The sequence below is a fragment of the Ahaetulla prasina genome, chromosome 2 (genome assembly GCF_028640845.1).
Source record: "Ahaetulla prasina isolate Xishuangbanna chromosome 2, ASM2864084v1, whole genome shotgun sequence".
Lineage (NCBI taxonomy): Eukaryota > Metazoa > Chordata > Lepidosauria > Squamata > Colubridae > Ahaetulla > Ahaetulla prasina.
In genome coordinates, this window is record NC_080540.1 from 132,907,767 (window position 1) to 132,934,393 (window position 26,627).

At 39.5% G+C, this 26,627-nt stretch overlaps 1 protein-coding gene across 2 annotated transcripts in view; it reads left to right on the plus strand.

Annotated features, from left to right (window-relative positions):
• Positions 1–26,627, plus strand: part of CACNA1G (calcium voltage-gated channel subunit alpha1 G) — a 491,081-nt gene that overhangs the window by 232,378 nt on the left and 232,076 nt on the right. For both annotated transcript variants that reach the window (XM_058168253.1, XM_058168254.1), the window contains exons 4-5: positions 18,173–18,270; positions 25,614–25,773. In XM_058168253.1, the coding sequence (XP_058024236.1) occupies positions 18,173–18,270; positions 25,614–25,773 (258 nt within the window). The remainder of the gene's footprint in view (positions 1–18,172; positions 18,271–25,613; positions 25,774–26,627) is intronic.

Genomic DNA, 26,627 nt, shown 5'->3' on the forward strand with positions numbered 1-26,627 from the left:
GTATTGTATAGTGCTGGTGATGTTGCTTAGTTTGGGTAATGAAATGTTTGCAAAAAAATAACCAAGCTCAGAGAGCACCAAGGACCCCTCACAGAGTAATCCTTTTTTATATTCAGAGACTACCTGTATTCTTAAATCTCCAGGACTTTGTATGTAGGGAGCATCATCCCTCGGCAGCCATTCTCTGTTATCCCAGTCTAGAAGAGGAAGTGAATGAGGATTGTAGGGAAAGGTGTGACAATAGCAACAGAGGTCCCCAACACCTCTCTGTCCCCACTGTGCCCCTTTCAGCCAGCAAACAGGCAGTATGAATGGCGTTCCTTGCCATCTTCCGTGGGCCTCCTTGTTTCCCATGGCACTCACAGTGTTAACTTTTGCAGACAGCAGCAACCAAGGAAGGCCACTGTGAAGGCTGACAGCCACAAACCCCTTTCCTTTGTTCCCTGCCAGCCTGTGTGCTGCTTTCCATACTGTAAGGCCTCTGCAACTTTGGGCGGACATAGCTGGCATCCTCCTCAAGCATTTGCTCCAGCTCCAGAAATATGGGTAGTTTCAGTTTCATGCTGGTTGTCCAAATGGATGAGGTTTCAGCGAGTTTGTTTAAAGCATGAAGGCTGCATTCCAAAAAGGGGATATTTCAGTCAAAATGTGCGTGATTGCCCTTTTGTTTTGAGGGAACGCGACCAAGTTTTTGCCTTTCATGAAGAGTGTGTATTATTTTTTTTCTTCCAAAGGCACCTGGTTTAAATTAAAGGTTCTTTCTAGCACCCGAGAATCTCCTGGCTGAGGTTTCCAATCCACATGAAAAGTTCCTGGCCTTCAGCCAAAGAGGGTTAAATTTCCTTGACACATAAAGGGCTTGGAGGCTCTTTCTCTCTCTTCACCTTCCTATTGATGAAGAATGCCTCAAGTCTCTTAGACTTCTGCCCCTACTCCCACACACACCCTTTTGTGTATAATTAGCTGGAATTTCCTGAAATGGACTAAAGGGTTTGAGAAACAAACCGCAATGGCCACATTTTTCAGGTTAGGAAGTCAGCAGCAAAAGCTCATCATACTGGTAGAAGCATTTTTTTTAAAGGGAGGATGGGTTCTTGTAACATCCTCCTCCTCCTCCTCCTCCTCCTCCTCCTCCTCCTCCTCTTCCTCTTCCTCTTCCTCCTCCTCTTCCTCCTCCTCCTCCTCCTCCTCCTCCTCCTCCTCCTCCTCCTCCTCCTCCTCCTGTTGTTGTTGTTGTTGTTGTTGTTGTTGTTCTTCTTCTTCTTCTTCTTCTTCTTCTTCTTCTTCTTCTTCTTCTTCTTCTTCTTCTTCTTCTTCTTCTCCTTCTCCTTCTCCTCCTCCTTCTCCTCCTCCTCCTTCATCATCATCAGCAATTAACCTTTCTTTAATTTAAGCTATAGAGTTCAAAGCAGTGCACACATATGTAGGAGGCACAACGTCATGGTTGCAAGGATTCCTAGGATGGTGGTTCCCAATCCCTTCAACCCCAGTTGTGTTTCATGTGGCAGAAAAAAAGAATGGTAAAATAGGTGGGGATGCAGTAATCGTATTAGCTGTAAACCGTTTTAATTGAAACAAAATATTGGTTTCGTATAAATTAAATGTTTTGTCACTTTTTAAAATACCCAGCTTGTCTTTGATCAGATCATTGTGACCCATAGCCACACCAGAGTTGTGCATCTTTCCTTTAGATTAAGTCAAATGAGACTTGCTTACAGCCACTGGACTCATGTGTGGGTCCAGGTGTGAAGCAATCTCTGCTCAAATTTATAATCCATTGTAGTATATAAGGTCTGGTAGTAGCTTAGCCAGCTCCATTATTCCAGCTCTCCCAACATCTGGAAGCTTTCTCTAACTTGATGCTATCCAGAAGTATTGAAGCTATAGCCAGCCTGGCAGAAATACAGCTGGGATTCTGGGACTTGCTGTCTCCACAACCTGGAGGCTACCAGGTTGGAGAAGACTGGTGTATGATATAAAAATCTACATTGGCTGCTGATTTGAGGAAGCCCTTGGCAGGCAATTCAATCTCTATTATTTTTACTAGTTACAGTGAACTTTGGACAGGATTTGCTAAAAAGGGGACTACATAAAGGTCAAGGAATAATCATAATTTAACTTTGAGATTATATAGAAAATTATAGTCATGCAAGCTTCATCAGTGGAGTATCAGAGAAGATGATCCAGCAGTGATGTTGGTAGCAGTGGCGAACTCTGAGAGCTGCTTGAGGATGGTCCTTTGGGATCTTAAGCATGCTTCTCAGAGTTTCGCTATAGGACTCAATTAAACAAAAAAGGTTTCAGATTTCCTGTTAGGTAAATGTGGATTTTGAACCCAGTACAGTCTTCTTAGCTGTCCAAGGGCTGTTAGTGACAGCAGATAATCTGATATTACTTTCCCTATTCCTAAGAACTCTGGATATTGCCATAAATCACAGTATGGTCGAGTCCAAGTTTAAGACCTGTGATTCTTCTTGCATTACTATGTAATTCAAACTTAGTTAAATCCTTTGCTGTTTTTGTTAGTTGCAAAGTTGTGTCTGACCCATCGTGACCCCATGGACAATGTTCCTGAAGGCCTTCCGATCCTCTACCATCCTCTGGAGTCCATTTAAGCTCACGCCTACTGCTTCAGTGACTCCATCCAGCCACCTCGTTCTCTGTCATCCCCTTCTTCTTTTGCCCTCAATCTTTCCCAGCATTAGGCTCTTCTCCAATGAGTCCTTCCTTCTTATTAGGTGGCCAAAGTATTGCAGTTTCATCTTCAGGATCTGGCCTTCTAAAGAGCAGTCAGGGTTGATCTCCTCTAGGACTGACCGGTTTGATCGCCTTGCAGTCCAAGGGACTCGCAGGAGTCTCCTTCAGCACCAGAGTTCAAAGGCCTCGATTCTTTGGCGCTCGGCCTTTCTTATGGTCCAACTTTCACAGCCATGCATTGCAACTGGGAAAACCAGTTAAATCCTTACAGGCACAAAATGTGAATTTGACACCTGCGTAATAACTGAAGTCCCATACAGCTGATTGTCAAGGTGGAAGTATAAGAATTAACCTAGGTCCCTAAATACATCTTACATTTGTTTATGAGTTTGTAAAGAGGGAATTTATTCTTAGTACTTTTGAAAAAGATGCTCCTAATGTCATGAACTGTCATTCTCAAATTACAGAGCCGACTGTTCTGCAAAGTGAAATTCAAGTCTTCAGATGGGCACCAGATGAAGGGCAGCCATATTCTTGTCTCCTCCCTGTTTTTCAAGAGAGGGAGTTCTATATCCACCACCCATCCCGACTAACTCCATCTGACCCATTCTAGAGCAAAAAAATTTCAAAATTGCTAACTTTAAGATGCGTGGATTTAAAAAGCCTAGAATCCCCAGCCGGTTGGCTGAGGAATTCTGAAAGTTGAAGTCCAAATACCTTAAAGTAGCCTAGATTGAGAAACACTAGCATAGATAATGATTTTTCTCTCCCTTCCTTCCTTCCTTCCCCCCCCCTCAAAAATCACATCTTCATCTGTTGGTATTAACTCTTTGAAGTAGTCAGTCAAGAAGCACAACTATGAGTACTAACTCTATATTATATGGTTAGATTAACAGAATCTTGCAACACTGCAAATATTTCTCTTGTTATTCTTCAGAAAACTAGGAAAGGGTCATTCCGAAACACCCCCTTACCTTCTGTGAGCTCAGTTACCTTTGAGATGATTGTCTACCCTGTATCTCTTCCTCCTGTCTCCTGTCAAGGTCATTCTCACATACCATTACAATTGGCTAACAGATGGTCAGAATATCCACCAACAAATGAAAATGCATTTTAACATCCCTTTTAAATTGTTTGTTTAGCACGGCAAACATTGATCAGAATTTGGGAAAGAATCTACTTCTGCTGAGCCCAGACTCAATTAAATGGTAGTCATTCAGAGATGATTCTGTATTTCAACTATTGGACACAAATCAAATATGTGCAACAGAACTATTAATTCAGTCTCACATTAATGCCCAAGGGATTGGTTATTACATCATGGTAACTATGAGAATCCAGTTTAACAATCCTGCCTTACCCATGGGGGAACTCTGGGGAACGTAGAGCATTATTTTGTGCATCCAGATTCCCCTCTGCTATCTAGGCTGCGTTGCCCCTTTTCTCACCAGCACATTCTGAGAGTCGCGTGCAAAGAAGACAGCATGTAATTCTGAACATGTGTGAAGCTTGCTGAATTGAAACCTAGCCGAGGCTTCCCTCCTAGGCTTTTGCTTGGCCAATTTAGCACAGTCTAATAACATCTGCAGCGCTTTGTTCATGCCAGGCTTTGGGGGCCTATTCAGATGTGTTGAAACTCCCTTCCGAACATGCCTTTCAGAGGCCAGTCTGGACAAGATCTTCCATGGTTTACCCTGGAAACCTCCTTCCTTGGTTTACCCTGCAGAGGGAGTTTAACTTGAATTAGGAAAGCATATGCCACTTGCTAGCCATAGTTGAAAATTTAAATGAGCAGCCAGTTGGTTAGGATGGAGAGTATGGTGCTGTCTAGATACACGAGCAATATTGGAAAACAGGAAGAAAAGGTCAGGAGGGGATTGGAGCAAGGGAAAAAGTACTGAAGCATTCAGAGTTGTTATTATACCATATGGCTTAAGTGGCTTTCTCTAGAAGTTAGAGACTTTTCTTTTTTTGCTTTTTTCTGCTTCATATTGATTCTGTTTGGAACTATTTCTCTTTTCTCCATATATATATATGTTTGAAGGACTAGAAGCCATTCTCCCTGTTCTATTATTTAAACAAAGACACATAAGGATAATTAGTCTGGGGTTCACATTCATTCATTCTACCTTTGTTTTGTGCAAACAATAATAATAATAATCTAAGCAGCGTTGTATCATAGATAGGCAATGTATTTTTTCAATATACTGGCAGATTTAGACATGTTTTATTTATTTATTTTTATTTGTCCAATTTCTATGGCCGCCCATCTCACACAAAGCCATTCTGGGTGGCATACAATAAAACCAGCAATTAAAGCATACTGCAGAACCAATTAAAACAACAAATATAATGCAGCAAAAATAAAATGCAGACATTTCCCTTAGTGCCGTTTAGCTCCTTCCCCTACCTAACTTTAATTTAAAAGAAAAAAGAAACTCTTAGGAATGTGAGCTTGGAGGTGGTAGAGAAGATCCTGTAATGCCAGAGGGACAAATGGAGGCTTTTGCAGGGTGGTCTGTGTGGTTTTTGTGATGACTCACCGTGGCACTTATTTTAGGATCCAGTAGACATCCCTAACATTCCAAATATTTATTCATTCATTAGATTTATCTCCATTTTCCTCTAGGAACTCAAAACAATGTGGATACCACTACCCCTTTCAGTATTTTCCCCACATGAGGTAAATTGGCCTAAGAGAAAGTCAATCTGTAAGCTTCCATGACTGAAAGTAGACTGAACTTAGTTCTTCTCCCTACTGCTAATCCAGTACCTTAACCACCCTGCTGGCTGATTTTCTAAAATGGTTGGTTGCCTCAGGCAGATATTACGGAAGGGCAGGCTGTTTGAAATAATATATATGATGAAATATTGATGGAACATTTAACAGATTTGCTCTCAGAATTTGCTGCGTGGTGGATCTTAATGGTCATGTCTTTTGAAGCATATGTGTGCCTGCAGAGAAGACATTTCTACTATCTTGATGTGCTTTAGATCAGGAGTCTCCAACCTTGGCAACTTTAAGCCTTGGCGGACTTCAACTCCCAGAACTCTCCAGCAAAACTGGCTGAGGAATTCTGGGAGTTGAAGTCTGCCAGACTTAAAGTTGCCATGGTTGGAGACCCCTGCTTTAGATGGTGCTTTGAAAGAGCCATGCCGAATCTTTGAGAGGAAGAAGACATGCTGGGAGAAGCAGAGCCTCTTTAGATGGTTGGAAAAAATTTAATGCGAATTATCTTGATGGAACAGTATAATATTGCCCTAAGCAATGTTATGCTAGTTACATAACAATAAGTAATGATCCTTCATGCCTTTGAGCGCATGGGTAGTCTTTCTTTTTTAAAAGTCCCACTACTTTGGAATTTAACCAGAAATTCAGGATAAAAAGCCACATCAGCATTTGTTATGAACCATTTCTCTCTCACTGAAGGTCTGCCCTATTCCCTTTGGGACCCAATCCAAAGCAATCCAGCTTGCAAAGATTAACATTTTCAATATGAAATTAAATATCCTTTTTCTCTCTCCTGCTCCCCAAGCTCATCGACTTTCATTGAAGTTTCATTGCTGAGGAATATATGTCCCTTTTTTCCTTCATGGCTTTATATAGCTTTCCTTTCTACAGAGAGAGCTGAAAGTTATTGGGAAAAAATTAACTTTCGTCTGTCTTTCTTTCTATCTATCTATCTATCTATCTATCTATCTATCTATCTATCTATCTATCTATCTATCTATCTATCTATCTATCCAGGGTGGGCTTCAAAATTTTTAGCAAGGGGTTCTCTGCCTGGTTGCTGGGTGGGCATAGCCATGGTGGGCATGGCCTAGCCCGCCTCCTGCACCATGGCGGGGGTGGCGTTTTTGCCCTCCCCGAGCTCTGGAAGCTTTCCTTGAGCCTCCGGGAGGACGAAATCAGCCTTCCCCAGGCTCCGGAGGCCCTCTACCAAACTTCTGGTAGGCTTGTTTTTTGCCCTCCCTGAGCCTCCGCGTGCATCCTGCACTTACCAGCATCCAAAACGGGCCACGTGGGGACTCCTGGGAGGGGAGGGGAGGGGAGGGGTAGGCAGGGCCAGCCAGGAGTGGGATTTGGGGATTCTCTGAATGGTGCAGAACCTTAGCTAGAGGTTCTCCCGAACCTCTGCATATCCCCAGCAGCCCACCCTTGTATCTATCTATCTCATTTTGAAACAAGAATATTTAATGGGGTAGTAAATTGCTTTAACAATGGCCTCTGGTAGGTCTGGCTTAGGGTTAGGGCAGTCCTTTTCGACTATTATAATGTTCTGTTTATTTTTATAAAGGACGTCTGGTTCCTTCTACACAAATCTCCTGGACAAGGCCTTACATTTTGCCCTGCTAAATTTCAATGATTCATTGTGATTATATGACGCAGGTCTAACACTCTGCCCCAAAGTATTTTTCTGCATTTGTCTTCCGACAATGGTTGAGCTTATTGGTGTCGAAAAGGAACATCAGCCTGTTATCACATCTTTCTAAAACTGCAGCTCTGCCTAGAACAGGGCTGGACATAGAAATGAGGTGTTTTAATGACTCGTGTAATTATTGGTCATTATTTCAATGGTCATTCTTGAAAATTAATATTGAAAGGGTCATTGAAGGTTAACCAGGGATTTGGCGGCATACTTTGCCACCCAAAGAATGAAGCATTTCAAAATGTAAGAAGCTGAGATATGTAGGACAAATATGTTTGTCACAGGATACAAGAATTAAGGAAAGAAAGGTTCATCTTAATTTTGGTAGAGTTATGGTACATTCTGATGAAATGCCTGTTTGCAGTATTAAACATTGCTCCTGTGAGCAATACCAATTTTATGCCTTTTCATGAAAAAAGACCCACTCATAGATACACATAGTTATAGAAGAAAGAATATGTACTCGGTAAGTGATTGAATGAAGGCACAAAGCAATAGTTCCTTTCCAACTATTGGGTTGGAAAGGATTCTGGGTAGTAGCTAAGTATTTCTTACTGGAGATCAGATTTAAAATCATACAAGTTGGACAAGATACTTTAACAATAATTTGCCCACTATTAGCTGTATAGAGCAATCTTCAGTATATCCTAGAGGAGTCGTATGAGGTAATTATCGCCCAGTAATCTGAGTGTTTGTGTTATACCTTGTTACACATGCACACACTAGACCACACTATACACACACTAGACCAATTCTTGAATATAGCTCGCCTGTCTGGAACCCATACCACATTTCAGACATCAATACAATTGAACGTGTCCAGAAATATTTTACAAGAAGAGTTCTCCACTCCTCTGAATACAACAAAATACCTTATGCCACCAGACTTGAAATCCTGGGTTTAGAAAACTTAGAACTCCACCGCCTCCGATAGGACCTGTGTTTAACTCATAGAATCATCTATTGCAATGTCCTTCCTGTTGAAGACTACTTCAACAGGAGCTTCAGTCACAATACAAGAGTAAACAATAGATTTAAATTTAATGTTAACCACTCCAATCTTGATTGCAGAAAATATGACTTCAGTAACAGTTATTAATGCTTGGAATACACTACCTGACTCTGTGGTCTCTTCTCAAAGTCCCCAAAGCTTTAACCAAAAACTATCTACTATTGACCTCACCCCTTTCCTAAGAGATCTATAAGGGGCGTGCATAAGAGCACAAACGTGCCTACCATTCCTATCCTACTGTTTCCTTTCATTATATCCAATTTATATAGTTATTACATGCTTATACTCATATATATGCTTATATGTTGTATAGTTACTTCATGCTTATGCTTATGTATGCTGTTATGGCAAATAAAATAAATAAAATAAACACTAGCACACAAATTACAGAATATGCAGAGGAGTTATTTGGCAGACATATTAATGAAGAAAGTGGGTCCAAAAGAAATAGAACTGAAAAACAGCTGGTACAAAGTTCTGTTGCAAAAAAACAAATCCAATGATAGTATATGTAAAAGTGTTAGTCATGATGTGATTGCTATGACCATTTCAAACCTCGCTGAACCCAGGAGGAAGAAGGTTCTTCAGCAGACCATTCATAAAATTTCATTGCAATTTCTAGTTCTGTACCAATTTACTCTTTTAAAAAAAGTAAGGCAAAGTTTTTAACATAAACATGGGTGATCTGTAGCTCTAGATCCTCCCCTCAATTGGGAAATTAAACTTTATTCAGTTTTGTTTCATTTTGTTAGCATGATGATAGCTGAAAATCTGCAGTCAAGGCATCCTAAAAAGAGCCAAATTCTTTCCTTCCTTTTGATGAAGACACACACTGAACCACAGTAATGACCTAAACTTATTAATCAGGGCTAGCCTTTCAAAATAAGAATGATGTGGTACAAATGTCTGCACTTTCCATGAGCTTTGGACTTTTTCATTTTTGTGACAAAATACATGTATTTATTTGAAATCTTTTTATACCATTTCTCATTGGAAAGATTCTCATAGCGGTTTGCAAGTCCAATGAAAAATGATTAAAATCAGTCCTTTAAAAAGGTAGATATTAAAGGGAGTTAATGCCCAGGAGAGTCCAGTCTAAACAGAAGACTCTGGACAGCCTTTGGTCCCTGGAGAGGAAATGAGATGGGCAGGACAGGTATGACCTCTTTGAGATTAAAAGATGGGGCAGGACATTTCGCAAAGAACATTGGTGCTTTATATATATATATATATATATATATGTTTTCTGAGGTTTTCACGGGTGTTTGTATGTAGGTCTTTGGTTGTTCGGGTTTTCTCCCGTGTAAAATTGGAAGTGTCTTGGCGACATTTCAACGAAGTCTCATTCGTCATCTTCAGGCTTCAGCTTCGTGCTTCTGGGAGCAATGTCATTGCTATGTCATTGCTCCCAGAAGCACAAAGCTGAAGCCTGAAGATGACGAATGAGACTTCTGAGGTTTTCACGGGTGTTTGTATATAGGTCTTTGGTTGTTCGGGTTTTCTCCCATGTAAAATTGGAAGTGTCTTGGCGACGTTTCGACGAAGTCTCATTCGTCATCTTCAGGCTTCAGCTTCGTGCTTCTGGGAGCAATGTGTGATCGCAGCTGTTTCTTCCTTTTAACCCATGCACCGCCTGCCCCACCACATACATTGGACAAACCAACAGAAGAATAAGTGCACGCATTGAAGAACACAAGAACTCATTCAAAAAAGAGGAACCAACTTCTTCCCTGGTCCAACACTTTAAAGTCACAGGACATGATATTGACTTTAAAAAGACCAGAACTATCGCCAAAACTGAACACTTTAACAACAGAATAATCAGAGAAGCCATTGAGATAGAAAAACGCCCACACAGCATGAACAAACGAGATGACACCTCCCGCCTACCAGCCATTTGGAAACCCGCCCTTATTGACAAACGAGTCCCTAACACGAGGAATGACACCAGACCCACACTCACGAGGTCCACACAGGATGTCACCACCGCACATCCACCCAGAAAGCAGACCCAAACCCACACTGATCATGAAGCACGACCAAGGACCAGAAGCCAGACCGCAGCTGCAACATTAGCCATTTCAAACCCCTCCAATCCATACATGCAGCAGACTGACACCCACTATGAAGATGTAGCACGACCACAAAGCCAAACAACAGCTATGCAGCTCACCAGCTCAAATCCCCTGCAGCACAGACTAGACTGAGCACAACCAAGCCCCCACCAACACAGGACACACCCCAGCCAATCAGAGCACAGAAAAAACCCCATCCAATCAGAGCACAGCCAAGCTCCCACCCAATCAGTTCAAACCCCCACTAGCAGTTAAAAGGAAGAAACAGCTGCGATCACACATTGCTCCCAGAAGCACGAAGCTGAAGCCTGAAGATGACGAATGAGACTTCGTCGAAACGTCGCCAAGACACTTCCAATTTTACATGGGAGAAAACCCGAACAACCAAAGACCTATATATATATATATATATATATATAGATAGATAGATAGATAGATAGATAGATAGATAGATAGATAGATAGATAGATAGATAGATAGATAGATAGGAATAATCTTAATTTGTTTAGGGCTTTGTAGAACAATATTTAAATGCATCATTATGGTGGAGGTATTCCTACTCAGGAATGAATGCAATTAACTTATCAGTCAAAGCTGATAATTGTGTCAGCACTATAAGGCAGACCATGTAGATCTAAAGCTATTTTTCGTAGAATAGATATGGTAATAAAGTCTTGCAAGGATCGATGTACTTCCCCTTCTCCCTTTTTTATTGCCATGTGAATTGGAAGTGGGAGGACAATCTGTCTGAGTGATTTTCATAAAACATGTTCATGATCTGTGTTCATTGACATTGCTTGCTGGATGCCTGCAAGATGCTTGCCGTTCCGATCACATGAGGTCCTTGCTTAATGACCTGTGATACTCACTTAATGTTGGCAGCAAGGACCATTGAGATTGTCTCCAGTAAGTTATGCAGTTGATTGATGTCATGCTTTAAGACCACATTGCTTAGTGATCATAATCTAATTGCTGTCATAACCTGAGTACTTTTTGTGCTGATGAAAGTTCTTTCTAAATTCCATTATAAACAGACCCAACAGTTTAATACAGATTTTAAACAGCATTGTAGATAAGATGGTGCATTGAGTTGTGCAAAATTGTCAGGGAACTAACCTAATGCTATTCTTTAGACTCTACCTTACCAAAAATAGTGGAATCACATAATAGGGCCTCCAATATATGTAGCAGATATTTAGCGAATTTCTTTCTTACTGTCCAATCAAAGGTTTTGTTTGTTTGTTTTTAATCTATTTTATTTTTGTTCCTTTGCTGATTGACATGGTCAATACATTGATTAAATATATTTAGAAGTAATGGCTATAAGTTTCAGCTACCTACATTGTATTTTAAAATAAAGAAAAAGATCGTAGTTGTAAGATTCTATGGAAATTCTCAGTCATCCAGGTCATGGTTGTCCCAAAGGTTCAGAGGTTTTTCTTTGAAGATGTTTCACTTCTCATCTTCAAAGAAAAACCAGAAAGTCCAGTTGTCTCTTGATAAAGTACCTTTGGGACCTAATTGTAAGTCTTTCTCTTGACACTATAAGTTCTTTAACTTGGGAGTTTTTAAGAAAGGCCTGGACAATCACCTCTTGAGTACCAATGGTACATTGGTTTTCTTGGACATTATTAAAGATTTAATCAGATGATTTTTGTAGTCCAACTCCTCAGCTGTATGATTTTATGATGACAGTCTCCAAGAACATCTGAAGTTAAGCAACCATCACTATCTCCTTTGCCATGCCCCAAAAGCAATAGCAATGTTTCTGACTTTCTCCCTGCACCTCCTTGTCCATGTTATCTGTTTCATCTCTTCCTTTTCCTCTCTTTGCTCATCACTTACTCTTTTCAGTGATTGGTATTCTAGTAATGGGGAGATTTAAACATATTGGCCAAAAAAGGCTCAATTGAAAATAAGGAATTTTGGAATGCTGGAATCAGGTTAGACAGTTTTTGGTGCATCAGGCTTCATGTGCCTTATGGCTGTTGTTGTTGTTGTTGTTAGTTGCGAAGTCGTGTCCAACCCATCGCGACCCCATGAACAACGTTCCTCCAGGCCTTCCTATCCTCTACCATCCTCTGGAGTCCATTTAAACTCACGCCGACTGCTTCAGTGACTCCATCCAGCCACCTCATTCTCTGTCATCCCCTTCTTCTTTTGCCCTCAATCTTTCCCAGCATTAGGCTCTTCTCCAGTGAGTTCTTCTTTCTCATTAGTTGGCCACAGTATTTCAGTTTTATCTTCAGGATCTGGCCTTCTAAAGAGCAGTCAGGGTTGATCTCCTCTAGGACTGACTTGTTTGTTCACCTTGCAGTCCAAATTGTATGTACAAATTTTTCTGATTGATGTATACCAGTTACCCAGAATGCAATAGAAGTTGCACCAATTTTGCATGCAAATTGCATAAATGCATTCGTTTTTCTGATATGGAACTCTGTTCTTCGGTACAAGCCAATGAGTTTGAGCCAGCCAACAGTTTGATGAGATGTGCAACAACCGAGAGAAAAAAGTGAGCAAACAAGCATACTGGAAAGCTATATATACTCCCTGTATGTGTAACAATTGTAACTCAGTTTCTCAGACGACAATGGGCCCAAACATAACTGAAGCATTACTAATCTGTTCACGTTACCCATTCTGATTCTTAATATGGAGCTATTAATTGTGACAAATGATTTTGTGGTGTCTCTTCATTTAGCTGTGAATCATCAGTTCACCAGTCCACATGACTCCCGACCTTAGTGCTAGTTAACATTAGAAGCTTGAGTAAAAGACTGGTTATTACTGGATGCTTCAGCAAAAGGAGCAATTGTGTAGAGATTGATGTCCCTTGCTTTCTGCTTTTCAATCCCATCCTGTGCGTCTAATGTCTAAAGGTGTGTGCCTGAATAACAGTAGAGTCACGGTTTCATTTTATCTCATACCTGCTGTTCACTAGAATATTGAGTGAAGCAGTAGGAGATTATGGAATTTCATTTGTGTTTGGAGATGTATATAATTAGTTTTAAAATACAGTGTCCAAAACAAAATATTGTAATATGATACTTTATGTTGTATGGAGGATTGTTCAATGTAACATTGATTCCGAATATATATAAAGGTTGTTTATAGAAGGGAAAATCTGAAACACATATTAATTCTAGTAGGGCGCATCACAGCCTAGCATAGCTCAATGTTCTCCTGGATTCAAGATTGAGCTGGAAAACAGTCTTGTCTGAGCCCCTGAGCAGCCTCTGCCAGTCAGTATAGAAACCATTGAGCTGGATAGGTGGGATATAAAACAGATGCTGATAGGCTACCTGTACTTGGAGCTTAACCTCGTGTTTGGTAAATCTTATTCACAATTCAGTGCATTTGATTGTACTCTCTCTAGAAACACTGGATTGTGGTAAAGACCTTTCTAGATAGGGTGGCCAAAACATACACCAGAAATTAAATATACATATATATTTTTCTTCCTGTCCTTAGAAAATAGATTGCTGAGAGCCTGCTGCTCGAAGGAAAGTATCTAATTGCTAATCCATACATAAAGCTCCAGGCTTATGTTCATGATGGTTTAAACTGACCTTTTCCAAGCATTCCCCACACCGCCACCTCAATAGAAAAGGAGGTCTGTGGGCCTGCATCCAAACCCCTTTGAAGGAATAAATCAGGGCTAGGCTTAGATTCCAATCCAATTTCTTCCCATTTGATCACTTACACCCTACCAGGGCATACAGGATCCTTCAGCTCAGGGAGCCATCTTGTGGCTAATTCACACAAAACAAGTCCATGAATACCCAGTAATAACCTCTGCCACTTTCATCAGTGTAGAGTGATCACACTGTCTTAGGCAGTGTGTGTGTGTGTGTGTGTGTGCGTGCGTGTGTGTGGCACAACACCATGCTCACGGGAATTCCAGCTAGTGGAGGTGCTCAGTATTTGTCAAAGAGCCATTAGTCCTTTACACTTTGTCACCTTGATGCATCTTCTCATTCTGAAAAATGCATGTATATACTGTTAATAATTGAAAAACAAATATAACATTATAAATAAGTATTGGCTTAATCAAGAATGGGCATGCAAGTAGAGTTTTTAAAAAGTCCACCCAATGCCACTGTCATTTCAAATCACTCTCCTTATAGAGATGTGAGATATTTTTTTGGGCAGGGGTAACCGCTTTGCCCATTGCCAGAGGCAACTGCAGGAAGATTTGGGGGTTACAGGACTACAGAATAATGGCAACCTTTCCATCAGTGTAGGTATCAATCAAGCCCTCTTCTGGATTCCCATCTGTCTAACTTCTCTTTACAGCAGTTTTTATTCACATGCCCTAAGTAGTTTTCCGGTCAGTACAAAGTGAACCGTTCTAATTTGCGTTTGTGTGCAACTTTTTAGTGATGCTTTAAGAGTTTTCTTGGCAAGATTTCGGAAATGGTTGCCATTGCCTCCTTCTTGGGATTGAGAGAAAGAATGACCCAAGGTCACCCAGTTGGCTTTGTGCCTAAGCGGGGAATAGAGCTCAACACTTTCTGGGTTTCTAGCTTGATGCTTTAATCACTACACTGAGCTGACTCTTCCAAAATCTTGTCGCGGGTGGGTGGGTCCTGCAGGGATTAGTCCAGACCAGGGGTCTCCAACCTTGGTCCCTTTAAGACTTGCGGACTTCAACTCCCAGAGTCCTCAGCAGGCTGAGGAACTCTGGGAGTTGAAGTCCACAAGTCTTAAAGGGACCAAGGTTGGAGACCCCTGGTCCAGACAGTCCCTAGGAGTCAAGGCTAACTCAAAGGCACATCAACATCATATCCCAATTCAAATCCATCTACCCCCTCCATTGCACTTGATGAAATAAGCTACCCTCAGAAAAACATATGCCCTGTAATAAAATTTGTTATTTAGAAAATAAATAATGTTACTAAACTCCTGGCGATTTGGGGCTGCCACAGAGTAACATGGTTCTCCTCCTATAATGTTTGCCATGCCATGAATTTTCTTTTATCCTTCCAAATGATGTTGCTGTTCCTCATCAAGCACTGGTATGTGCTTGGTTTTTATAACGCATAGAAATGGGACATTGATGAGCCCTGACTATGAGTGGTGGCCATTCTGTGGCGCTCTGATGATCTCCTTTCAACCTCCCTTCTGCAAAGTCGTATATGGAAGTTCTCAGTCATCCAGGTCATGGTTGTCTCAAAGGTGTTTTTTTTTTCAAGACGCAACTGGACTTTCTGGTTTTTCTTCTAAGACTGAAGAAGCTTCTTGGATGAGAAATGAAACGTCTTCAAAGAAAGTCCAGTTGCCTCTTGAAAAAAGCACCTATGGGACTTCTGCAAAGCCCTTGTCATAGCAAGATTTTCAGTTTCCTGGAGCTTGGCTGAAGTTTATTGGGCTGTTACAGAAAAGTATAGGAAGCTGCATTATTTCAAGTCATGCTATTTGCCTATCTTGTTCAGCACTACCTACACTGACAGGCAGCAGCTCTTCTTAATTTTACTTGGAGAAACATGGAACTTTTGCAGATACTTTTGCATTACGCTATGGTAGCTTTAATCTAGTGGCTCTGTCCTAGTTGTATCTGTAGCTGTGCTCTTTAATAGCGCATACATTATTGGCTGAATTTTTAAAGCAGGATTTGGGAACTGTCTGCATTAGAAAAATACAGCTTCAGCATTTCAGATATTAAAAGGCTGCAGTTTCCATCCACCTGTTAGCTGGAAGTGTTAGGAGACTATCAGACCATCTCAGGGCAGTCCCTAGTGGTGAGATCCATTTCTTGTTGCAATGATTCAGAACTACTATTAAATTTAATGGCACAGCTCTATCTTTAAATAACTTTTAAAATGTGCTTCCCAAATAGCAGGAACTGTGGTTGAGCAAAGGAGACATGGTAAATGACATGGAGTTTTTGAATACATCTCATGATGTAACAGGGAGATTATGTTGTGAAGGCAGATAAAGTTGTACCTTGTGGCATCTTTCAGAGTCATGACGTGAAAGTGTTTAGCTGTTCCTCAAGGCTGCACCATAAATTATTTTTTCACTTACATAGCAATAAGAAAAATTATACACTGTCATATATAAAGTACTGTGCAAGTGTGCATGTGATTTTTAAGCTATTTCAGAGACCATTTTCCTTACTGGAGCACCAGAGAAAAATATTAGCTTTTCCAACTAAAATGTAATCTAGCTTACCCTACTTATTATAGAACCCTGAATACATGTTGCTAATGAAGACAGGCAGGTGGGTGGCTGCTGAATTCAAAGAGGAGAAAGGAAGAAATAGTCTCCCTAAGTATCTTCTTTCTTTGAATCTGGACACTCTTCAGAGTGATGCAGAAGTTCTTGGTTCTCGGTTCTTAGTTTTCCAAGAGACTTGAAAAAGGATAATGGAACCTGGAAAATGACCGAAGTGCTAGATTGGTACTGTGAAGATCCAGGTGTAAGTCTACAATCAGCCATGGAATTCATGTCTTTGGACTAGTAACTTTGTTTTGGATAAAATTTGGAAAGACCTCCCTATGGGATGCCTGGCTCTCTCAGAGCAATTGCAAAATATAAATGATGTTGTTGCTATTTTATTCTGTATTATCAATGTACTTGGAACTTTATAGCCAAAAGTACAGCCTTTTAAGACAGAGAGTCGGTCCTATCACAGGAATGAAAGGGTAGGAGGAAAGAATGGAGGCAAATAAAGGACTGTATGATCTGTAGAGTGAACTACTAGATGCACGTTTTGAAGGACTATGAGAATGGATTTGAGGAAGGCTTAGGACAATTTGCTGCAGCCAATTTGCTGCACCCAAATCCCAGTGGGACAACTCGTTACAGCCAGCTTGCCACGGGACAATTCAAAGTTGTATTAATAATTTCATTCAGTTACTTTTATTATTGGTGACCATGCTTTCATCGAAATTATTGTAAGTCTTGTATTTCTGAATTGACTTTCTTTATTTGTTTTATTATTAGCCATGGTTCTGTTGAAATTAATTTAACTTTTGTATTTGTTGACTTGTCCTGTGACAAGTTGTCCCATGCCAAGTTGGCTGTAGCGAGTTGACTGCAGCAAGTTGGCCATTCTGTTTGAGGAAAGGAAGAGAAAGAACAACTCCTACACATCCAAGGCAGGGTGTTTTCTAGAACCAGGGAAAAAAAATGAAAGGAGTGTTGAGTTGAGCAGAGATTTTTGTTTTGTGGAAAGAAAGGAAGTCACAAAGAAAGAAGTAATAAGCACAAACAAAAGCTAAAAGTTGGAAAACTGTGAATCACTTTGTAGAGAAGACAGAACACCAGATGGAGAAGGGAATGAGAAGCCAGGAAAAGGATCTGAAGCAAAGAAAGAAACTAAATTGTTTGGACAGTGGAATTTTGAATAGAAGTACAGATGAATGCAAACTGAGTAAAGAAAGAATTTCCCCAAATTATTGCTTTAAGAGGAGTCTTCAGGCTGACAGCAAATAGCACTTATGTAAACATGGTTCCATGGGATAATTCATATTTCTACTAATGTCTTGCTCCAAGATAGGCCCCAAAATGTAGATCATATACCTTGGATCACTTTTGGATAGTTCCCATATGTTGGAAACAAAATCCAAATTTGAAAGCTTTAGTTAGTTTATATTGTTTTTATGCTATGTGGACAAATTTCTCCATTCTGAAAAGTACAATAAACTTTGGGAAACTTCACTTATCACCTAGAAAATAACTAAAATAAAGATGAGGAAACACTTTACAAAATAGCTTTGATTCACAAACTTAAATCTGGTATGCAAATAACTCATAAATGAATTCCTCTAGGAATATTCCTTGATGGGGAGAAATCCAATAGTGGGTTGTTGTTGTTTTTTTAAAAAAATCACCATATATGTATATTCAGTTTGGATGCTTCATCTGGTTCTTTTTTCCTGCAGAATTCTGAAATGTTTCCTCTATTTGTGAGATATACATATAATATATTTTCATATATACTTATTTTGCAGCATGCTGGAATACTCTTTGGACTTGCAGAATGTCAGTTTCTCAGCTGTTCGGACAGTCAGGGTACTCCGGCCTTTGAGAGCCATTAACAGAGTTCCTAGTAAGTTGAATTTCTTTTCTCCCTTCTCCCCCTCCCTTTGGTAATAATTCATCATTTCTGATAATGAGGAATCAAAAAAAAAATTGGAGATATTACGTATTTTCTGAAATTGCACTGAATATGCTCCCCTCTGTCCCTTCAGCACAACAATTACCACACTACACTATAAAAAAGATGTTGAGACTCTAGAAAAAGTGCAGAGAGCAACCAGGATGTTTAGGGGACTAGAGACTAAAACATATGAAGAACAGTTATAGGAACTGGGCATGGCTTGTCTAGTGAAGAGAAGGACCAGGGGAGACATGATAGCAGTCTTCCAATACTTCAGGGGCTGTCATAGAGAGGAGGAAGGGGGCCAACCTATTTTCCAAAGCACTTGAAGGTCAGACAAGGAATAATGGATGGAAACTGACCAAGGAGAGATTCAACCTAGAAATGAGGAGGAACTTTCTGACAGTGAGAACAATCAACCAATGAAACAGCTTGCCTTCGGAAGTTGTGGAAGTTTCATCATTTGAGACTTTCAAGAAAAGATTGGACTGCCATTTGTCATAAATGGGGTAGGGTCTCCTGTTTGAGTGGGAGGTTGGACTAGATGACCTATAAGGTCCCATCCAACTCTGTTAATCTGTTAAATTATTGGGCTGTGTGCCAGATCATTATGAATGAATAATCCAGTTTGTTTCCTTTTGATGAATTGTCCTTCCATTCGAGCCATCCCCTCAGAAAATGAGGGATTTATTTATTTATCAGATTTATACACCGCCCGTCTCACTACCTAAAGGACTCTGAGTGGTTTATGATCAAACACACAATGAACAGTTTGTATTTTGTTTCCAAAAAGTATTTGCCTTTTTTGTGTTTTGCTTCTCTTATTGAAGTGTTGTTTTTTGTTAATGTCTCACATGAATCAATTATTCAGCTTGTTTAACTTTTGCCATTCATTCCCTTAATTTGGAGACTTTAGTGGTTTGTGATGGAAAAGGATGGATGAGTTCTTAGACACAATATTGGCATGAGGACATGTATGGATATAGTTATGGAAGGGTGCTTTCCTCCACTAGCATTAAATAACTTGCAGAGGATGATAAACAAAAAATCCTCTTCCTTGATTTGCCAGATGCTCCTTGATTTAAGGCAATAAGTCTTTCCAACATCACAGATTGTTGGGCATTAGATTCTATCCATTTCAGAACCAGTCGTTTTTCTGGAGCACCCGTTTTCTAATTCCTGTCTTCAGCTATGCACTGTATCTTTATACTTTATGCACACATTGCTTTTAATGTGATCCCTTTCATCTTCCACCTTCTGGGAGGACTGAGTTCTCCAGAAATAATGAAACACTTTCCATTTAATCCTATCGAAACAATATGGAAAATAACGGATACAGTTATTTGTTTTAGGGAATTGGTTTATCAGGAGGAAGGCGAAGAGGTTTGCAACTCTTGGCCTTCTTCACTTGGGCTGGAGATTCAGTGTTCATCTTCAGAGCACTTACTAGAATTTGTTCTTTTTCCTCAGTGATGGAAGAATTTCCTCCCAAATTGGATTAGAGGACCTCCAAGGTTCCTCCCAACTCTGTTATTCTTGGCTGTTCTATTTAAGCATGGTACACACACACACACACACACACACACACACACACACACACACCAGTTTGAATTAGGAAAAATAGTTTTTCAAGGGGAGATACCCATTTGATAATAAATCATGACAGTAAAGCTAGAAGTATGGAATGGTAGTGATCTTATTAGGACTGGAGAGACACAGGGCACAGAAGCTCACCTCAAACTATCTCACAAAATTGCTATTGTGGGGAGAAATTAGAAGAGCAAGTATTATGTAAGTCCTCCTGAATTGTTGGAGATGCCTAAAAGGGAGCTCCAGAGGCTTTTGATTTAATATTTACATTTTGACAGTTTGTATTTTATAATGTTTTAATAATAATGTTTTAATTTGTATACCGCCCTTCTCCCGAAGGACTCAGGGCGGTGAACAGGCAAATAAAATACAAACAGAAACATACACAATAATTAAAACAACCCTTAAAAAACTGATTCAAATTTGCCAGAAAATTTAAAATAACATTACACCCCATAAAAGTACAGAAATTTAAAACCCATCAAAATTCAATTAAAATTTAAAATTTAAAATTTAAAATCAGGCCAGTCCAGCATTTTGAATGCATTTGTATCTCTGAAAGTCAAATACAGCACCTTGATTGGAAACTACTGGTCAGATGTTTTAGGAAATTGGTTTCTATTTTCTATTTCAGGGATTCTCCAATTGTGGGTTCTTAAACCACCACCACTAGCCCTGCCCCCCAGTGGGATCTTGAGCAACTTGGAAGGCATCATAGATTTTTTTTTCTAAAACTGGTCACAGTGGAAGCACTGATAGAACTTGGTCCTGCTTTGAATGGGCAAACTTGAAGTGAACTCACCTGCATAAAGCATGGGGCAAAGCCTAGAGTGATCTTAAAGGATGCCTATCTTGTAGGTCCAGTTGTCTGTCAAAATCACTGCCAAGCACAACATAACCATGGGTGGCAAATGGTCTCTTACCAGCTCATAACTACCAAAGTGGCATGTGACAGTATGTGCAACAATACTTGTACATTTGTGTAGTCCTTGGAGTCTCTGCAGAAGTATATATATATATTAGTGATGTTCATTTGTTATAAATCTCTAGATTATATTTATAGACTTTCAAAATGGAAATGTTGTGAAAAATGAAAAAGTTAAGCATGACTAATCTGATAAAAGTCATGTTAAGCCAAAAAAAGTATGATGGGTGCTATGTAACTTCTACTAAGCTATGCATTTATTTCTTGCACAGCCCTAAACCCAACGAAGCAGGGATGAAATCTAAAAATTTTCCTTATCGGTTCTGTGGACGTTGCTTAATTGGTGGGTGTGGCTTGGTGGTCAGATGACCGGGTGGGCACGGCCAATAACAATAAATAATGAAAATAATAAACAAAGTACACAAAACAATAAGAGGTACCAAAAACCAACTTTCACACTTTACACACACACAACACAAAACAACACAACTGACTCTCACACACACACAAAATGCCACATACAGCTTTGTGAGATTTTGTGTGTTTGTGTAGTTAGAGTTAAACACTACAGAAACACACCAAATCTCAGAAAGCTGCACAAATATTTTATTTTATTATTTTATTTTATTTATATTTTTAGATAAAAGCAGCTAAATTTAAAACTTCCTTAACTTTAAAACTTCCTTAATTTTAAATTGCTATATCTAAAATAAAAATCTTAAAAAAAAAACCCAATTAACTATTTTTTTAAAGCTCCCCCCATTTACTTACCCAATTCAAGGGAAAAGGCAGGCAGATTGAGTTGCTCACCGATGAGATGGATTGCAGGCATGCAGATTCAGTTGCTAGCTGATGCAATTGATTGCAGCAGCTGAAGCAAGGCTGGAATAGCAAGCGAGACTGAAAGAAGCAGGAAGCTGCCAAGTAGGCAAGTGGGACCAGGCGATTGGGTGGGCATGGGTGGGGGGGCAGGGATTTTTGCTACCGATTCTCCGAATTACCCACCCCCCATCGCTACTGGATCGCCCGAACCGGTCCAAACCAGGAGCATTTCACCCCTGCAATGAAGTCATTACTTCTCAAGGCATACAATAATTTATTTATTGTTGTAGTGGAGAACACCTGTTCTATTTCATATACCAATGGGTTTTCCCTCCTGAACAAACGCAAGAGGTTGTTTGAATTAGTTATGTCGAGGCAATCATATTAGTTGAAAGTCCAAAGTATCTGAAATCTGATGCATCTAATTCAGTAGAGTGCCTAAATAAAAGTCAAAATTCCATCCTGCTCCTGCATTTAATAGCATAAGTAGGTGCAAAGCTCTGTAGCACAGAAGAAGACCCATCTGGTTGAATTTGTCTGTTACCTTGACAACACGAGAAATTCTGACCTGGATCCATCTGTCAGAACCTGGAAGTTCCTAGGCTATATTTGCTTTTCTAATCTTGTTAAATTAAATTTAATCTACCAGGATGTTCCCTGTTATTGTTGCTGCTGCTTTTATCGTTTTATGATACAAGCACCTCCGTTGAAACATCCTCTCCCCCACCCCACCCCACCACCATCAAGCAGAGTAGATACATGGCTGAATTTATCTGCCTCTATCTAACTGGGGATATAATTTGCTTCATACATTTGCAAATCCTGGGTAATTTATCTTTGATCCTACACAGCAGAGCTTAGACTGCCTGGGAAGCAAAATGTGGAAAAGTCAGAATCACAAATAAATGTACAAACTTAAGGCAGGTCAAGTGATGTGCTTGAGAGCCTGTTTTGTTACCAAGAGAGGAACTAGAAAAAAAAAACAAATGATGTCATAATTTTTTGAATATTTGCAATCAGAGTAGAGTCAGTATGGGTTGGGAAATGTTAATGTATTGAGAAACAAAAGCATAAAGCGGTTTTATGAATACACAGGTGGGGGAGCATGGAAGTTTTAGGATTGCTTCTTGGCCAGGTGCCTGTAATTCTTACTGACTTACGAGAAGTAAGAATGATAGGCAGTGAGACAGAATCTTTTCTCCTGTAAAAATTTTGCCTGTAAATCGAGCAAGATATTAACAGGAAGTCAAGCAAGTAATAGGAAATGGTAGCTGAGTTAAAAGAATGGACAGAATGCAGAAGGAAAATCTGGAAGACCCTCTTCACATAGAACATGTTTCTGTACGCAGACAGGCATAGTAGTTTGCTTACTGGATTAAAATATAATAGTTAATGTAATAAGTGTGTGTGCACTCACTCACACACAACATATACAACCATAAATAAAAATTTATACACAAACACACATAATTGTGAAGAGTCCTCAACCTAATAACACTGGATCTGTTTTATATATCGTAGTCCTTTGGTCCTGTCCTGAAGATGACTGAGGTAGAGTTCAATATTCCATGTCATTGTTATATAGCTTGAAATCTGACTTCTAGTATGAACTCTATATTGTTTTTTGTTTGTTTTGTTTTGTTTACATTTATATCCCGCCCTTCTCCGAAGACTCAGGGCGGCTTACAGTGTGTAAGGCAATAGTCTCATTCTATTTGTATATTTACAAAGTCAATTTATTGCCCCCCCCCAACAATCTGGGTCCTCATTTTACCTACCTTATAAAGGATGGAAGGCTGAGTCAACCTTGGACCTGGTGGGGCTTGAACCTGCAGTAATTGCAGGCAGCTGTGTTTAATAACAGGCTTCTAACAGCCTGAGCCACACCGCGGCCACATATATTGGCTGTATAGCCTGCAACGTCATGAGTGAACTCTGCTGGAGAGCAGGCTACAGAAATATCCATGATGGGCTGAATACAAAGATTAACTGATGCATGTTTACCCTAGAAAAGGAAAATCTGAAGAGTAATTTGGGGATGGAGGCACTTTTCTTAAATGTATGAAGTGAGAAGGGATCTTTTCCATTTGTGTTTCATCTACGGGAAGCCTTGGAAACTTAAGAGCAACGTTGATCCCTTTACAAACCACAAAGTGTTCCCTGAATAACTCTTATGATTAAATGACATGGTATGATTAAATGGTAATTCCACAAAGTGCTAATGAGGGGAAGAAGGGGATCTATTAAAAAAAAAAGCTTAGAAGAAAACACCAGATTAGAATGAAATAGATTATTGAGAATCTATTTACAACCATAGTGTAAAACTTCCAAATAATTAGAGCAAGGCGTTTAGACATAATCATGAGTACAACAACTTTTGTAGGTCTCTAAATTCCCTTTTGAACTGAACAGCAAACTGTACTCTAATGGGAGAGAGGACATAAAAGAACATTGGGCTTCAATCTTTTAAGAGCAGGGATGATTATGTCATCTGTTGAGTGTCCAAGATGATCAATGAGCTTTTGGTTACAGATGTGGCAGAATGCCGTGAATTCTTATTTTGGTAGGAGCTTGCCAAGTTTGTATCTCCTGAATGAATATATGGATCTGAATGCAGTTATCCTTTAATATCTACATTTCTTAGAGCTTTGCATTGATATGAAATGCTTATAATAAATGTGCACAAAAATATGAGGATTGGGGTTTTAAAATACTTGAAAAAGCATTACATTTAGGAAACTTGCTTACTAAAAATACAATATTAGACACTGTCGCATTCAAAATGTATAGTTTACAGACAGATCTTCTTTAAAAAGCTGGGTATAGATGGAGAAGTTTGAATTGATTTATAAGAGGAAAAAATTAAAAAATGAAGGAAATTAAATTGATTATCTACCCCTAAGTGAAAAATGAATAAGAGGGTAACAAAATGTTTTCAATAAGAAAACAGAAAGTCAAAGAACAAATATTATAAAACAAATTTTGCATTACAGCTAGTTAAAGATTTGTGTCAAAGCTCAATATGTTTTAAAGTTAAATTCAGTGGAGTTCTCTGCCAATAAATGCACACCACTGCAGTCATGCAGTCATGCTCCATAAATTTTAGTATGACATTTTATTGGTGGCTTGTTTCTGATACCTTTGTTTTATACTGTAGCTATTAATCAAGTGTAAGAAGGTGTGTTGTTGTTTTTAAAGAAACAGCAATAAAGCTTTTTAACATGTAAAAAAGGATACTTCTATCAGGATTCATCCATACTGAGGTGTAACCCTGGATTTCCTTGGATCTGTGAGTGATGGTGGACGCCTGTGCTTCAGAATTGTCCATCATGCTGACTATACATTTTCTTTTTGTTTTTAAGGAAAAGAAAGTGGGTTCCTTGCCTATATGTTCTAGGGTGGTATGATGGGATTCATACAGTGGCAGTGATGGGATTCAGCCAGTTCGCACCACTTTGGGAGAACCGGTTGTTAACTTTCTGAGCAGTTTGGTGAACTGGTTGTTGGAAGAAATCATTAGGGCAGAGAACCGGTTGTTAAATTACTTGAATCCCACCACTGGGTATGACTCCATATGTCTTCAGTGATTGATATGTGTTGCTGAGCCCACAAGACCACACAAACTGTGAACCTTTGATTCTTACCATACTTGATAGATTAGCATTGATTAATTAGAATATGTTGTGGACTCATTAGGAAGAAATCCAGAGAGATCACATTGCAAAACAATCTTTCCACATTGACGTCTTAAAATTATGTGACAATCCCACCCTGAATTCTCAGCCTGTTCTGGTAACTGCTGCCCCAACACATTTAAAAGAGTCCAAATTGGAGAAAACTCCTGTAGCATGTATGGTTATTAACTCTAATATCCTCCTTCTCTTAGTTAGAACAAGGATGAACTAACTCAGTAGAACTTCTCATCCTAAAATACGACTTTTATCTGCTTTCTAAGGTATGCGAATCCTGGTCACCCTTCTTTTGGACACACTTCCAATGTTGGGGAATGTCCTCCTTCTCTGTTTCTTTGTCTTCTTCATCTTTGGTATTGTTGGAGTCCAGCTTTGGGCAGGGCTGCTTAGGAACCGCTGCTTTCTACCTGAAAACTTCAGTCTGTAAGTATGAATGAGGTAGGCTTGCACAGGTTCTTTGTATGTGCTGAGGGGTTCAATAAATTAAAATAGTAGTTCCCATATGCACCACAGTATTCATACATAGGGTGTGAGTATCTTTGTCTGCTGATGCAATAGAAGTAGAAATTCTCTAGCAAAGTCATAGGAAACAATACAAATATCTAAAATCCTCAGTAAAATAACACTTTTTTCAGAATGTGTCGCATTGCCATGGCTGATAGCTGCCCAGCAGCAATGATAGAAATGTCCTCTTTCGAATATGTCCATCAGCAGTCATGATACTCTAAGAAGGGAGAATCAGCTACTAAATTGCAACTCTCAGCAACCAAAGCTCTGATGGCCATTACAAATTAAAGGGGAATTTCCAGCCTCTGACTAAATGGAAGAGGGAGAGCTGGAGAACAGCAATTGATGAAATTTGGCTCAGGAAATCTCATCAATTTGATTCAATTTAATCAGAGATAACAGGAATGGGGCAGAAAAAAGAATCCAGTCTTATCAGGATTCAGTTCCTCATCCCTGTTAATGGAGTGAAAATAATCCCAGAGAAGTATGGAAGAAATCATTGTCAATAATGCTGGCACCCTGTAATGAAACCAAGCTTTGAAGGAATACAGACCTCTCTACTGATTTATGGTTGCATACATTATGTGATATCTTTTCAAAGTAGCTAAAACTGTGTATACAAAATGAAATGTTTAATGCACATATAGCTATGAATGCAAAATGTAAATGTATTTTTGTAGTGTTTTTGGAGAATTTTTCATTCTGATTCAGAAAAATGTGTTGTGTTGAATTCTGTGCTATTTATGTGTAACCACTAATTGTGTAGTAGG